This window comes from Rhinolophus ferrumequinum, chromosome 7, assembly GCF_004115265.2.
Source record: "Rhinolophus ferrumequinum isolate MPI-CBG mRhiFer1 chromosome 7, mRhiFer1_v1.p, whole genome shotgun sequence".
In the NCBI taxonomy this organism is placed as follows: Eukaryota; Metazoa; Chordata; class Mammalia; order Chiroptera; family Rhinolophidae; genus Rhinolophus; species Rhinolophus ferrumequinum.
In genome coordinates this window covers 90,919,085-90,935,198 of record NC_046290.1, presented here as the reverse complement: position 1 = coordinate 90,935,198, position 16,114 = coordinate 90,919,085, and the positions used below count along the sequence as shown (strand labels likewise).

Sequence of the window (16,114 nt, the reverse complement as noted above, 5' to 3'; positions counted from 1 at the left end):
CATTCGTGATCCCATGGTGGACAGCGAGGCAAGGTCTGCGGAAGGGGTCGAAGCCGCAGGAGCCACGGATGACGCAGGATTCAAAGGGGCTGCGATCCAGGCAGGATCGCACAAGGAGGATCACGCCGCGAGGACCCGGCAGAGCCGCGCAATGAGTCCCCCAGTGAGGGGCCGAGTTGGGGAGGAAAGGGGTTGCTGGAAAGGAGATGCTGAGGCAGGGGAGGGGCTGAAGTGAGTGCAAGGCCAGAGGTTGGGCCTAGAGTGGGAGGGGCGGAGGTAGGACATAGGTGGGCGGGGCCTCGGGCCTCAGGAAGACAGGGCCCCAACACCTCCAGACCTGCAGCTGAGGTGAGCTGGGGCTACGCTGGGTCTCTTGGCGGTAACAAGAGTAGGGCGGGGACTGGGGCACTGATGCACCCCAGTAGCTCAGAACTTCTCTCCCGACTTGGGTAAGAGCTGAGGCTTCCCAGGGGTGACTCCAACACGGGGTCCCTCAGCCCTCCTATTCCAGCACTACTTGTCCTGGAGTCCTCGGTGGGGCTTGGGAACCTGCGCCGCCTGCCTGAAATTGTGGGTAAAACTTAGCGGTTTGTGCCTGTGATGTGTTACTGGGGTCCCTAGGCCTAAAAGAGGTAGAATCTCGTGTGGTCCAAGTCCTTTGGTCACCAAACAGTCATAGGTGCCCAAAGAGGGCCATGGCTTGTCCAAGGTCACCCCGCTCTGCCTACGCCTTGGCCAAGACTCTTTCCACGATGCCTGGTGACCCACAGATCCCCGAATCCAGGACTCCCATCCTGGAACACATTGGTCTTGCCTGACCATGGGCTCCCACCCATGCCCCTCCCTCCCCAGCACCGGTAGGAGCCTGAGACCCACATTTCAGCCTGATTCTCAGGAGACAGATACCCACATGGCCAGATCAAACCCCCAGGTCACACCACTGTGGCACCTTCAGCTTAGGATCCCACTGGGGCATAGACAGGGGAGCCTCTATGTGTTACAGGCCCTGGGCATTGGGCCTGCGAGCCAGACGAGGAGGGGCAGAGGTTTTCAGGATGGGGAGCTAGACGGGTCCCTAGAACACTGAGAGGGGTGGAAGCAGGAAAGGGGTTGCGGCATCCATACCTCTGCCCTCCCCAGCCATCAGCCCCCCTCCCCCACCCCTGACGGTAACTGGAAGGCCAAAGTCTGCTCCAAGGTCAAAAAATTGATTGTTTTGCAGGGAGTGGGACTGTGGAGGGATTGGCAGGGAAGGGTACAGCCCCTCATCCTCTAGCCTGGGCTGGGGGGCCATGTCTGGAAGGCTGGGCTGAGGCCAGGGTTGTGCCCCCACCCTTAGTGGAGGGGCAAGGAACGCCTGAGCTCAGGCTGCCTGCCAGGGCTGATAAGGGGCCCTCCTGCGGCTCCCACAAACGGTTTATCACTGGGGGTGGGGGACAGCCTGCAGGACTCAGGAGGGGGCACGAGCATGGAGCGGCTTTGGGGTCTACTCCAGGGAGCGGTAAGACTGAGTGGGGTCGGGGGATACCCTAGGCCTCCTCTCCAGGTCCTTCAGCCTCCTCCTAAACCCCAAGGCCCTCCCTTTCCCACCTCAATCTCTACCGTCCAGCTTGCCTCTCAGGACCCTCTCCTCTGCCCTGTGCTCATTTGGCACCCCAAAGTCACTGACCCAATTATTTCTAGATCCCTCCCTGTCTTCCACACCTCTTTCCCCAATCTCATGCCCACCATGCCCCCCACAGAAAAGGTTGTCCCCAGGACCCTCTCAGACCATCTACAAGCATGTGGAAGGCACCCATCAGGGGCAACTGCAGGAGGAAGAGGAAGACGGGGAAGAGGCGGCTGAGCCACCAGCCCACCTCTGTCCCATGGAGCTGAGGGGCCCTGAGCCCCGGGGCTCTCGACCAGGGCGGCAAAACCTTGGACTCTGGGCAGCAGCAGGACGAAGGGCCACCCCCTACCTGGTCCTGATGGCCCTGCTGATCTTCACTGGGGGTGAGAATCATTTGGCCCCCACAGTGAACTGCCTGGGCTGGGGGAGATTTCTGGGGTCCAGAGGAGGGCACAAGAAGAATCTCCATCTTGTCACCCGCCAGCCTTCCTTCTGGGCTATGTGGCCTTCCGAGGGTCCTGCCAGGCATGCGGGGATGACGTGCTGGTGGTCAGCGAGGATGTCAACTACGAGACCAGCCTGGATGCCCACCAGGGCACATTATACTGGAGCGACCTCCAGGCCATGTTCCTGCGGCACCTGGGGGAGGGGAGCCTGGAGGGCAGCATCAGGTAAGGATCATGCTGCCCCCTCCTGGCCTTCAGAAACCCTCGTCTGCCAGGCTCGCCTCTTTGCTTCCTCTCCTGGGACCCTGGTGTTGGGGTTCCCCTTCTGAGTCCTTCCACCTGCCTGTCTGGTCCTCCTGTTCATTGCTCCTGGGAAGGATGGAAGGCATTGGAGCTGAGAGGAAAGAGGGCTCAGGCTCTGAGGGTGGCAGTTTGGGAGATTTAGGAGCTCACTGAATGAGAACACTGGGGTCCAGACATGAGGTGGGACAGACCCTGAAAAATTTCCTTCACTCTTAGCTCACTGGGATTTTTTTTTTTAATGATCAGGAACGGAGGAAAAAGTATGGGACTTTTTTCACTTATTTTTCAAGAGTGTACTGAGATAATCACCTAATTGTTCTTTTATTCATGTTTATGTAGTCATTTGTATTAATATCAGGGGTGCCAAAAAATGTATACACATGACTTGTATTCATCTTTTGTTATTGGCGTATATTGAGTATTACAATTTTAATACGGTTTTCTCCTTTCTTAAAATACGTGTACGTTTTTTTGGCACCCTCTGTAGATTTCCTTTTCTTCACGAGATCAACACTGAACTTGATCAAGGCGTATTATTACTCTTTTGATTCTGCTGGATCCACCTTGCTAAAAGACCTTAAATCTGTGGCATCAATGACATGTAGGGCTTTTTTGTTGTTTTGAGCAACGCTTGGCAGTCTGGGTACAGGCTGAGCAGGTGGATGGTTTGACAGGTCTGAGGGTGGGTTGTGGCACTGTGGATGCCATCAAAGGGCAGGGAGGCAAGAGGATAACAAGCAATGAAGTGATTCTAGGTTGGCTGGGGAAAGGGAGAAGAAACTAGGAGCTGATGACAGCCTTGGAGAAATTGGACAGTCTGGAATGCTCGATACAGTTGAAGAACAAGTATAATGAGGGTAAGGGAGTAAGCTGGAACCTGAAAAACTCTAGTCAGAGAGTGGGATTCTGGAGCTTTTAAGATTCATGTGATAAACTGTATCCTGTTTATTTTGGAGTCTCCAGCGCCTACCACAGTGCCTGGCACTTAGTAGGTGCTCAGTACATCCTCAATGGCTAGATATCCCGGAGATGGAGTTCTGGGTAATGACAAGATCCGGGGTGAGGCCAGGGAAGTGGGTGGCTGGCCTGGAAATGGCAATGATGAGGTTATTCATTCCTTTACCTAACAAATGTTTGGGAGTACCTACTATGTGGCTGGTGCTGGGCTAAGTAGCTGGTGGCAATATAGGAGAGAATGAAATAGTCAGGACCTTTCCCTCTTGGAGCTTATAGTCTACTGGAGGAAATGGATACTACAGTAATAATCACATCCATGACTGCATAATTATTACCAGGATCATGGCTTTGAAGGAAAAGTATAGGAGGTGAGGAATGGCTATAACCCAGGGAACCTGATTTAGATTGGGGGGTCAAGGAAAGCTTCCTTGAGGAAGTGACAAGTTAAGACCTGAGGGGTGAGTTGATTGCCAAGCAAAGACAAAGTAGGAAACATTTCACACCAGAGAACAGCACGTGCAATGGATCTGAAGCAGAAAGATGGTGGTCTAGTGGAGGAAGTGAAAGAAAGTCCATGTGGCTGCCAGGTGGATATGGCTCAGGCAAAAAGGGCCTTACTGGTTACATGAACAGCTTTGGATTTTATTCTAAAAGGAAAGAGTGAAAACTGAAAAGTTTCAAACAACAGAGTATCATGATCAGATGTTGGGGGGAGGGATTTTTTTTAAGCTATGGAGTTGATTATACCCTTGAGACCACTGTACAGTTTCCTCACTGGTCAAGGAGAGTGAAAAGGCTTTCCTGTTTACTTTTCTCTCCCTATCCCTGAGCATTCCTCCCCACTCCCTTCCCCCGTAAGCACCTTACCTAATGTGTTTGATGTGTGCCTTTAAATACACATGTGGCTTTGTCTCACATGTGATTTTAAGCATATTTTGACGTGTATAATGCGCTCTTGTGTATCATGCACAACCACGTTTTTGGCCCAAACTTTCAGGGAAAAAAAATCTTTCGGTTTAATTTTTTAATTCAAAATTTTATTTGTTTACATTGAAGGACTTGTTTTTGTATTATAAAGGAATTTTAGCATTTTTTAAAACATTTATGGTACAAGAAATTTTATGCAACAAATAATTACAAAACACAAGAACAGATACAAGGTACAAGAAATTTTATGTACCAGTAACAAATTTATGATATTTACGCAGCATAGAAGGCCAAGAACTCTTCGTCGTTGCAAGTTTGTCATAAATTCAACAAAACTGATTATCATATTCCAGGGTATTAGTTTGCATACAGATATCGTTATTGATTTCTAGAGTCATACTTTTAACTCATAAGCATAAATAAAAGATTAAAAAATATTTATATAAATACGGAATTAGTACTACCCATGTATAATGCACATCCTTATTTTTCCCCGCACAAATTTGGGCAAAACACTGCGCGTGATACATGGCAAAATACAGCATGTCATGTTATGTGTGCACATGTAGATTTTTCAAAACATTAATTTTTGCATAAAATGCTATATGTTCATTATTTTAAAATTTAAGCAACATGGACAAATACAAAGAAGTAAAATGTTTTCAAGAAAATCACTCCAAGACTTACTATTCAGATATAGCCATCTCTAGTGTGTGCTTTTAATTTTGATAAACTTTTTTTTAACCTAACAGTGTTTTCAAGGTCTATCTATATTGCAGTGTACAAGTATATATTTAGTTTTTTGTTTCTTACTGTTGTGCAGGAATCCAGTGTGCATCCTCTATTTTATGAACACATTGATAGGTGCACTTTCAAACAAGACAGTTGAGCTCCTGGGGGTGGAGAACAGTGCAGGAATGGTACTAAGACCACTATGACCATGGGTTGCAACAGTCCTCTTGAGACAGGAGAGGATGGTGGCTGAGACCAAAGGGCACATCCGCATGGATTTTTGAAGCAGTGCAGAAGCTTAGTGGACCATGGCATGGGGAGAAAAATGATAAAGTCCTCAATGAAAGTGGCCAAGTGACCAATTGGCTAGAAGTTAATAGCAGTGAAGTGGGACAGAGGGTGGGAGAGTTGGAGGGCACAGGCTTCAAAGGAAAGAGTTTTACCACAGGAGACATGGTCACAAATGTAAACAGTGAAGCCAGGAGCATGCCGCCAGTCCAAGCCCAGGTGGTATGTGAACCTGAGCCACCGTCAGGAGTCCCACAGGAGACCTGGCTTCTCAGGGAAGAGCAGGGTTTCTGACAAGGCAAAGGGCAGAAGGGGTATTCAGTGACGATGCTAAGGAAGGAGGAGTTTGTTTGCCGTGGAGAGGGCAAAGGTAGAGCAGGTAGACAGAGGTCATGGGTTGGGGCGGTTGGCGGGGGTGGGGGGGGGCTGTGGCAGAGGTGACATGGAAGAACAGGAAGAGTTCCTGTTCACTAGTTACTAGGTGGTGACTATGGAAGAAGACAGGGTCTCCATTGATTCCACCGGGAACCTTGGTGTAAGGGGTCTCCGTGATGCCCAGGTGGAGGACAGGAAAGATGGAGGGTCCCACCTCGGTCCAGTTAGCCCTTTGGAAGAAAAGTTTTCGTGCCTAGGGCAGAGTACAGGCCAGTGTCCATATGTGTGGAGGTGGCAGTAGATAGATTGGTGAGTTATGCTTGAGCCAGGAAGAACCTAAGGGATGGTGGACAGGCCCCCTAGCTATGGGCAGCTAAGGTTTTAAGCAGGAGGCCCTGGAAACACTAGGTCGCAGCCTGGTGATGATGGAATGGATGGTAATGGCAGGGTCAGGGACAGGCTTGGGAGCCCCTCAGCACCCGGTGCCCACGGCGACCCATGTCTCTGGCATCCTTCCCCCCCTACCTCCCTCTCCTTCAGGCTCCCAGAAGTCCCAGCCCCTCTCCCCTCTGGCGCCCCAATCCCACCTCTCCCCGCTCAGGCAAACCAGCCTTCGGCAAAGGATGGCTGGCTCTGCGGGGATGGCCGCCCTGGCTCAGGACGTCCGCGCTGCGCTCTTGCGCCAGAAGCTGGACCACGTGTGGACTGACACTCATTACGTGGGGCTGCAGTTCCCGGACCGGTGAGTCCGTGGAGGGCGAGGGGCGCGGCGGGGGGGGCGCGCGGGGTGGGGGACGCTCATCACTCACACTCCTCAGGGCTCACCCCAACACCTTGCACTGGGTCGATGCGGCCGGGGAGCCCGGGGAGGAGCTGCCGCTGGAGGACCCCGACGTCTACTGTCCCTACAGCGCCACGGGCAACGCCACGGTGAGCGCCTCCCGCCGCGCCCCCTTTCCCTGGCGGAGGAGGGACGTGGCGAGCGCGCCTGACCAAACTCCCCACCCTCAGGGAGAGCTAGTGTACGCCCACTACGGGCGGCCGGAGGACCTACAGCGCCTCCGGACCCAGGGTGTGGAGCCGGCCGGGCGCCTCCTGCTGGTGCGGTTGGGGTTGATCAGCTTTGCCCAAAAGGTGAGGGTCCCTGGATGGGGGGCTGGGGAACCCCAGGATCGGATAGCGTCTAGGAGTGTGTCAGAGGGAAAACAGAAAACCGAGTGGGTCATAAGAGAATGTTGGCAGGGAGGGCTGCCAGGGCACTGCGGGAAGGCGCAAGATGAGAGCCAGGGGGTGCCCACTGGCTCTCTGTAGATCCACTACTGCAGATCAAGGCCATGCCATTTCACTTTTACTTGCTTCTCCTGCGCTTATTAATCAGTTGTCTCTGGGAAAAGGAGTCCTTCAGCCCCTCCCTTCCCCAGGTGGCCAGTGCCCAGGACTTTGGGGCCCAAGGAGTGCTCATATATCCTGACCCAGCAGACTTCTCCCAGGATCCACACAAGCCAGGGCTGTCCAGCCACCGGGCTGTGTATGGACATGTGAGTCTAGGGGGAGCTGGCAGTGCCTTCCTAGGACTTCCTGGGACTGCACCTTGCTCCAGATGAGGCTGGCACGCTATTTCTGGAAACTCAGCCCACAGTTTCAGTGGGCACCCCTCTCTCCACAGGTGCACCTGGGAACTGGGGACCCCTACACGCCTGGCTTCCCTTCCTTCAATCAAACCCAGTTCCCTCCAGTCCAGTCCTCTGGCCTCCCCAGCATCCCAGCCCAGCCCATCAGCGCTGACGTTGCCTCCCTCCTGCTGAGGTGAGGGGCATGTGGGAGCCAGAAGAGAAGGCAGGGAGAGGTAGGCTGCAGCTAGCCAATAAGGTGCCTTTGGATGAAATTTTAAAAAAGGCGTCTTCTGGGAGGGCATAGCCTCTTGTTAGGGTCCAAGGTTTGGTGAGTGGAGCACCTGCTGGGTATCACACTCACCTCTGCTGGGCACCCTTGAGCAGGACACAACCTGCACAACTGTCCAATCAGCCCTGGCTGGACTGCCCCCTCAGGCAGGGTGCAGAGGCAGAGAGTAGAGCCAGAGGGTGGGAGGGAGAAAAAAAGTAAAGAGGAGGCTTTGGTCTCTTTTATAGCCCGAGCCTCTCTGCTACTTCCAAACTTTTCGGCCCCCACCCCTCTCCAGGAAGCTTGAAGGTCCTGTGACCCCACAGGAATGGCAGGGGCGGCTCCCAGGCTCCCCTTATCGCCTGGGCCCTGGGCCAGGCCTGCACCTAGGGGTCAACAACCACAGGGTCTCTACCCCCATCAACAACATCTTCGGCTGCATTGAGGGACGATCGGAGCCAGGTGTGCTTGCTTGCCCAGCCTGTGGGAGGGGAGCTGCTTATAAACCTTTGCCAGAGAGGATCCTGGAGCAAGAGGCCCAGGAGAGTGGGTCAGAGTGGTGCCCAGGGGAGGGAGGCAGCTTTGGCTGAAGTGGAGGGTGTGGCGGGGGAGAAAAGCTGGCAAGTTGGGTCTAAACTGAGACCATGGAGGGTGGCAGTGAGATCTCAAGGTCCAGCCTATCCAGAGACAGAATGGGCTGCTTTGTGCAGTAGTGAGTTATCTAGCACCGGAGGTGGGCAAGCATAGTTGGGTGATGTTATATCATGAAAAGGAAATCAGATAAGGTAGATGAGCCTTTCAAGCATAACTAGATGTGGATAGCAGTGGGGAATCAAAGCGGGTTCTTGAGCTGAAGAGTGGGGTCATGAGAACAGCTTGGGAAGAGAGTGGTACCTATAAGCATAGAGGGAGAGGCACAGGGCGGCCTGGAATGAGGCTCAGATGAAAATGCTGGTGGTGGGAATATGGGTGGGGAGGGGGTGGAGATTTAAAAGGGGAAAACCTGTCAGGACCTGGCAAATAGTGGGACATGGTTGACCTGGGAGGTAATGGAGTGCAGAATGACCCCAGGCATTCCGCTGAAGGAGGAGGCCATCCAGGCAGGGCCAGGTATAGAGGGGCACTCTCCTTAGGGATAGCAGGGGTTGCAGAGATGTGAGGTAGATGCAGAGATGAGGGGCCTGGAGAAATGGTGTTGAGGCCTGTGGGCACTTGCCCTCCAAGGTGGAGGGAGAAGCCTCTGGGTACTGCCAGTGTAAGAGGTGGACCCCAAACATCCCCTCCCCCAGATCACTATGTTGTCATTGGGGCCCAAAGGGATGCGTGGGGCCCCGGAACCGCCAAGTCTGCTGTGGGGACCGCCATACTGCTGGAGCTGGTGCGGACCTTTTCTTCCATGGTGAGCAATGGTAAGGTCAGGGCCTGGGCCTGGGCCTGGGCCGGGCAGCGAGGGCTGTGGCCCAAGTCAGCATAGGGCAGAGAGGCAGTTAGGAGCACGGGCTGCAGGGTGGCCACTCAGACCTGGGCTCCAAACCTGGCCACTCACATCCTAGCTGCGTGGCCCTGGACAAGTGACTGTACCTCCATTTCCCCATTTAAACCTGAAAGTGGTAACAGTCCATGGTCGAGTGTAGATTAAACAGGAGATTCTACATGTAAGCCATCTTCATCACTATTAGAGTTGTGGCAGGACAGACCCAGGTGAGATGGGCTGGGCTGGGGGCTTGAGGAGAGGGAAGGAGAGACCCCAGGAGACTAGAACAGAGGAAGACAAAGAGGGGGTCTTTGCTTGGCCCCCAGCTGAGCCCACCCTCCCTCCTCTCTGTCCCCAGGCTTCCGGCCCCGCAGAAGTCTTCTCTTTATCAGCTGGGATGGAGGTGACTTTGGGAGTGTGGGCTCCACGGAGTGGCTGGAGGTAATGTGGGGTCCTGGGCAGATAGTCAGGCAGTGGGGAGAAGTGGGGTGTGTTCACATCCCACACCCCTCACCCACAGGGCTACCTCAGCCTGCTGCATCTCAAAGCCGTGGTCTACGTGAGCCTGGACAACGCTGTGCTGGGTGAGCAGGGGCAGTGTCACCCCGGGGCCCCCTCAGGTGCACACCTGCCCTCAGGACCAAGCCCTGAGCCTGGTGTCCCTCTCTGCAGGGGATGACAAGTTCCATGCCAAGACCAGCCCCCTTCTGATCAGCCTCATTGAGAATATCCTGAAGCAGGCAAGAGCCCGGCCAGGAGCGGGGTATGGAAGGAAGCTGGGGGGCGGGCCAGAGAGCCTGACCGTGCCTCCCAACCTGCCCTCAGGTGGATTCTCCGAACCAAAGTGGGCAGACTCTTTACGAGCAGGTAGCGTTCAACAATCACAGCTGGGATGCAGAGGTGTAAGTTGGGGCAAGTGGGGAGGGAGGAGAGCTGGGGGTGATTTGGGGTAAGCCTGAAGCCACAGGGCACTGTAACCTGTGCCCTTCCCAGGATCCAGCCGCTTCCCATGGACAGCAGTGCCTATTCCTTCACAGCTTTTGCAGGGGTCCCCGCTGTTGAGTTCTCCTTTGTGGAGGTAAGACTCACTGGCCTCGCCCCAGAGCAGAGCCCCTCAGCCTGTCTGCACCATGCCCCCGAGCTAGCACCCCCTGTCCTAACAGGATGGCCAGGCGTACCCGTTCCTGCACACGAAGGAGGACACCTATGACAACCTGCACAAGATGTTGCAGGGCCGCCTGCCTGCGGTGGCCCAGGCTGTGGCTCAGCTCACAGGACAGCTCCTCATCCGGCTCAGCCATGATCACCTGCTGCCCCTCGACTTTGGCCGCTATGGGGATGTGGTCCTCAGGCACATCAGCAGCCTCAACGAGTTCTCGGGGGACCTCAAGGTCCAAGATGCAAACCCCGCTCAGCGCTTCTGGGGGTGGGGTCGCTATATCCTCTTAAAGTGCGGCCCAGGCCAAGGGGTCTGGTCCCCCCACCCTCCTTGGAGTCTAGGTCCCCTATGGCAACCTGGCCCCTTTACTTCTGCTCCAGTTACCTAAGCCCCTCCCAAACCCCTGGGATTTGCTTCCCCCAACCGCACAGGTCTTCCCTCTGACTTCATTATGCCCCCCAGCCGTCCCCCTATACCTACCCACTCCTGCCAGGACCAGGGTGAGCCCTGTCCCCCAGCCCCTTGACATCCATCCTAGCCTGGGTCCTGGCCCTTGCCGCCGGCCCCAGCCCATGCTTCCACACCCAGGCCCGCGGGCTGACCCTCCAGTGGGTGTACTCGGCGCGGGGGGACTACATCCGGGCGGCGGAGAAGCTGCGGAAGGAGATCTACAGCTCTGAAGAGAGCGACGAGAGGCTGATGCGCATGTACAATGTGCGCATCATGCGGGTGAGGCCCCGCCCCCTGGCTGCTGCGCTGTCGCTCGCGCTGTCGCTCTCTCTGTCAGCCTGGCCCTCTGTCTTTGTGCTCCTTATCCCTCTCACTGCCTTCCCTCGGTCCCTGTCCTCTAGCGCTCCTAGTCCTGGATGCTCAGTGTTCACAGACCGGCCAGGCTGGAGCAACCACCGAGGCAGGCCCCACAAAGTGATGAAAGAGGGCCAGCCCTTTGGCCACAGTCGCTCGGCCGACGTAGGGCAGAGCTGGAACCCGCCCTCCTACCCAGGACAGAGCTGGAACCCCTCCCCAACACACACACACACACACACACACACACACACACACACACACACACCTTTGGAGAGTAAAAGCATTCCATGGTGGTCCAAGAGGTACGGGGTTATGACCTGGGAGGTGAAAAAGGCTTAAGAAATTCAGAGCTTGGAGATCGCTTTTCTTTCTAGTAATGAGATGGGTGAAACCCAGAAAGGCTGCTTGGAGGAGGTGTCACTTGAAATTTATACTAGATCTTATTCCCTCACCAATCCCACCTGCTTAGCTTTAGTACTTTGCAACCCGAACCCCATCTCCAGTTCAAACCCCTCCTCTTCCTTCTGAACTCAACCTTGCGACCCCTTGATTTCAGTAAATGGGTGGTTAGGGACTGTAGGTGTGGGAAAAAGTCTATATGGCAAAATTATAAGCAGGACCGTCCTCAGTGAGGTGGGAGAACATGTCTGATCCTTGTAGATTCATATTCTTTCTCCCCCTTCCTTTTTCCTGCTTGGGCCCCTGCCCATTTCCCTTCGCATCCCTCATTCCTTCTTTCTGTTCACAAACCCATCCCTCTTGCTCTTTCTAGCCCCTTGCTCCTGGTCTCTCTCATTCTTCTCTTACCTCAGAATTCTCTTCTTTGTCCCCCCTTCCTGATGTCTCCTTCTCCCCTTCCCTTTGTCTCCTCCACCCAGACATGACCCTGCTGTGACCCTGCCAGTGAGACAAGAGGTTGGGCATTGTTCATTCTCATTCACAGATCTTGCTTTAACCCCTGTTATGCCAGACTCCAGGACACAAAAAGACACCCCCCTCACCCCATCCCCAAAGTTGTCCCCTAAGGGGATAATGACATCTGTGTATAAGGTAATGATTCAGACTCAGGCTGGAGAGGGAAAGACTTAGGATTTCAGAACCTGAAACGCAGGACTGGGCAAGACCCAGGGGCCTTTGTGCCAGGGGTTAGTTAACTACAGCCAGTGGGCCAAATTTGGCCTGCCTTCTGTTTTTGTAAATTAGGTTTTATTGCAACGCAGCTATACTTACTGGTTTTCATACTGCCTATGGCTGCTTTTGTGCTGCAGCAGCAAAGTTGAGTAGTTGGAACAGAAACAGTATGACCTGCAAAGTCTGAAATATTTACTGTCGGGGTTTTTGTGGAAAAAGTTTGCTGACTCTTGCTTTAGACTGTGACTTGGGTCTTGAACAACAGACAGAACTTGAGTTGGTGCAAAGAAAGAGGACATTTCAGGGTGGAAAGCCCCAGAATAAGGACGAGGCAGTGAAATAGGCCTGACTCTCCTTATGATCAGGGTATGGACCAGCAGAGCCTGAACAGAGGCCCTAGGGACCAACTATGGGGAGCCTTGAATGCCAGGATAAGAAATTTGAATTTTTAGGGTCTGGGCTTCAAGGAAATTAGGAAGGTGTTTGAGCAGGGAGGAGATGTAAGCAAAGTGGAGTTTTAGGAAGGATTTGGCCAGAATGTAAATGGCCTGAAGAGGGAATAAAATTAATGACGACTGAGCTCTGGGTGAGGGTGGTAGGTGGCAGCTTATGCCACCTGTGGGTGAGGGGCTGTCCTGATGTGAGACATTTGGAAGGAAAATGGACAGAATGGGTGTTCAGAGAAGAGGAGGAGAATAATCATAGCAGCTGCCATTTATTGAGGGCTACCATGTGCTAGGGCTTTACTTCACTTTCTCTCACAGGACTCTCCCAAATCCTGTGAGGTTGCTAGTATCATACACAGAAACTGAGGCTCAGATGGGCTAAATAACATATCCAAGATCACAGTAAGTGGTGGATTCAAAATTAGAAACCAGGCAGTCTGACCACAAAGACTGTGCTCGCCCCACTCGCCCTCACCTTCAAGACTGAGAGCCTGGCACCTGGGGAAGACTGGTGCTCATAAGGGAATGTGGGTGCGAGGGTCAGGTTTTGGAAGAAGTTGGTGCCCACTTGTGTGTGAGGCTGTGTCCAGGTGCCCCCTACCCCAGTGGGGAGGCCCAGAGGGCTGAGGGCAGGGTTCCAGTGGGTGATTTGTCAATTAGACTTGGCAACTGTCCCCACAAGGTCTTGGTTGAAGTCAGGGACGTGGATGAGCTCTTTCAACGAATGGTGGAAGCCTTAAAAAGATACGAGTGTGTGAGACAACCCCTAGAGATTCTGATTTTGCTGGGGTGGCACCCAGGCAGTGGTAATTTAAATACCTTCCCCTAGTGATTCTGATATGCAGCCAGGATTGAAAACCACTGGATTGTAGGTAAAGAGAAGAACAGAAGGTAGAGGTTGAACCTTGGGCCTGCCGACAGGTAGGAGCAGAAAGAAACAGAGAGGCTGCAGAAAGGTGGGAGGAGAGCTGGGCTAGGAGCAAGGCCATCGCAGAAAAACAAACAGTATCTGAGTCAGAGGGTGAGGACGGAGAGTGAGGCACTTCATTAGGACTGGGCTGTCCCCTTGACCTTTGAGTTTGGGCTGTGGACTTTGGTGGAGGTGGGGCGAATGGCTGGCGTGTGGGAAAGGGAGGAACAACAGGGACGATAGACTATTCTTTGAGGCTTTGGGCAGGGAAGTGAATGGGTGAGGAGGGAAGGCTGGGAGGCCTACAGGCAGACTTGGAGGTTCAAGGGATAGAAAGGAAGGGATCCAACCTAAAACAAGCTGGAAAACACATCCTACCAGGCTACTTGTGACTTCACAGAGTAGCAATTCCTGATTGTGTAGCCAAAGGGAGGTGGGACTTAAAGAAGCTGCTCCACCATATTTATCAAGCAAGTACTAGGTTCCCATCTTGGTTTCGAATTGTTCAGGTCTTCGCTCCTGGGAAGAACCCCAACTTCGGCCTGAGCCCCCTCTCTGTGCAGGTGGAGTTCTACTTCCTGTCCCAGTACGTGTCACCGGCGGACTCTCCTTTCCGACACATCTTCCTGGGTCATGGAGACCACACGCTGGGTGCCCTGCTCGACCACGTGCGGCTGCTGCGCTCCAGCGGCTCTAAGGCTCTGGGGACTGCCTCCTCTGGGGTGGCACCCGTCCTGGCCTTCCAGGAGAGCCGCTTTCGGCGCCAGCTGGCCCTGCTCACCTGGACGCTGCAGGGGGCCGCCAATGCACTCAGCGGAGACGTCTGGAACATTGATAACAACTTCTGAGATCCGTGGGGATGTGAGGTGGGGGTCACATGCCCCAGCTCCTAGCCGACAGCTCCTACTTTCTCTGCTTGAGAGATTTTTGGGTGACTGCACCACCTCTTGTTGACCAATTACTCATTAGCCCTTCCTGTCTCTCCTTAGGGCCCAGTGTAAACACCCACACACCCCTGACCCTACAGTGTAGGAGTAGATGAACAGTGCCTTCCATGATGGACGGTCATACTGTCAGATAATTAGAGAGCAGCAGCTGCTCCATCAATCTCAGTCCCTCCCCCTTCAGGAGCCACGCCCCCCAAACCTAGAGACCACGTTGGAAGGTTTCCTAGGCCCTGGGACCTGGCCAGCTCTCGGTGGGAGAGACGGCTGAAACCATAACCTTATGGCCAACAGGCAGCTTGTGGTAGGGGGGCTGGGATTTGTACTTCAATAAACCACATGGGCACCTGTTGTTTATAAGCACCTTTATGCTTCCTCACTCACATCCACCCAATCATCGCTCACCTGAGACCCAGGGAAGGGTTGAGCAGAAGGGGCCAGAGAGTTTGCAAGTAGGAATGCTGTCTCCATGGGGGAAACTCTGAGCTGTTTTGTTACTTAAGGAAGGAAATTGCCTAAGGAAATGAGGGTCCTTCTCCAAAAACCACCATGGGTGGGGGACTGGCTCTGAACCTTCTCCTGAGACCAAGCACAGCTACATAATTTGTAAGGTCTGGTGCAAAATGAAAATGCAGGGCCTTTTGAAGAAGCAAGAAGAAAGCTTTTTTCTTTCTTCCACAGTTGCTCAATGTGTCATTGCTATTTAATGCCCAAATCCCCCAGACAGGGAATTACTCTGGGGAAGATCCCCATAGGCACCCAGGGTTCTGTCCCACAACTTGGTACAGATATACCCAACCATGACCCTGATCCAGACCTGGACCCTCCCTGTACCTGTGCCCAGGTTCCTGCTGGGGAAGGAATGTGGCAGTTGTCACTCGATGGGGAAGGGAGCTGGCAGGCAAGAACCCCATTCAGGTGAGGCAGGACCCCAAGCACATGCTCTACTGTCCCATTGGACTGCACTTCCAAAACATAAATTCAAAGGTAGAATCAGTAAGAATTTCAAGATAGCGACCACAGAGCCTTAAACCCAAACACAGGACCCCTTCTGAGCATGGAGTCCTGTGAGACTGCAGTGCTCACATGGTGGCCTGGCCTAGGACGTCTCTCCTGCTAGGTTCCCCTTTGGCCAATCTTTGTCCAGTGATCTGGAAGCTGCAGGAAGGTAGGGAATTACAAGGGCAGGTGGCACCACTTTACCTTTCGTCTTTGTCTCAGAAGGCAGAGACACTGTGGCCCTGCCTCTCCCTCCCAGGGCAGCTGCAAAACTCCCAGTGCCCACCTCTCAGGGTCCTACCCAGCTCCTCAGGATGTGGGACATGAAGACTTCTTGTGTGGCTTGGGATGTCCCAGCCCCTGGGTTCTAGGATGAAACTGCCCCTTCCTTAGCCCCCTGAGCCTGACTTGGTGGGATCTCAGGAGACGGGGCCAGGGCCAGAACCCTCCTTGACTATTTGCTTCCCTGACACAGTCCAGAACAAATTTTCCAAAGTGGCGTCTCAGCCCTTCTTCACCTTGTTCATTTGCTCCCTGTAGTAGACAGAATACCGCTCTGGACAAAGAGGTCCATGTCCTAATCCCCAAAAACTGTGAATGAAGAGGAAACTTGACACATAGACCCCAGGGATGCACACACAGAAGAAAGACTGTGGGAGGACATAGTGAGAAGGCGGCCGTCTGCAAGCCAAGAAGAGAGGTTTCAGGAGAAACCAAATCTGC

General features: G+C 53.7%; 1 protein-coding gene across 2 annotated transcripts; it reads left to right on the top strand.

The window, feature by feature from the left end:
• The first annotated feature begins 283 nt into the window (after positions 1–283).
• Positions 284–14,755, top strand: TFR2 (transferrin receptor 2). 2 transcript variants are annotated; one of them, XM_033111198.1, is made up of 19 exons: positions 284–348; positions 1,441–1,501; positions 1,743–1,995; positions 2,097–2,283; positions 6,242–6,382; positions 6,459–6,570; positions 6,652–6,774; positions 7,062–7,178; positions 7,307–7,446; positions 7,820–7,983; positions 8,811–8,930; positions 9,354–9,436; positions 9,516–9,579; positions 9,668–9,735; positions 9,821–9,897; positions 9,989–10,073; positions 10,159–10,386; positions 10,743–10,883; positions 14,012–14,755. In XM_033111198.1, the coding sequence occupies exons 2-19, from the start codon at positions 1,469–1,471 to the stop codon at positions 14,294–14,296; spliced, it is 2,421 nt and encodes an 806-aa protein (XP_032967089.1). In that variant the 5' UTR covers positions 284–348; positions 1,441–1,468; the 3' UTR covers positions 14,297–14,755. The 2 variants fall into 2 exon arrangements, with proteins under 2 accessions (XP_032967089.1, XP_032967088.1); XM_033111197.1 differs by lacking the exon at positions 284–348 and adding an exon at positions 383–570 and having other exon boundaries at positions 14,012–14,296.
• Positions 14,756–16,114: the final 1,359 nt, after the last annotated feature.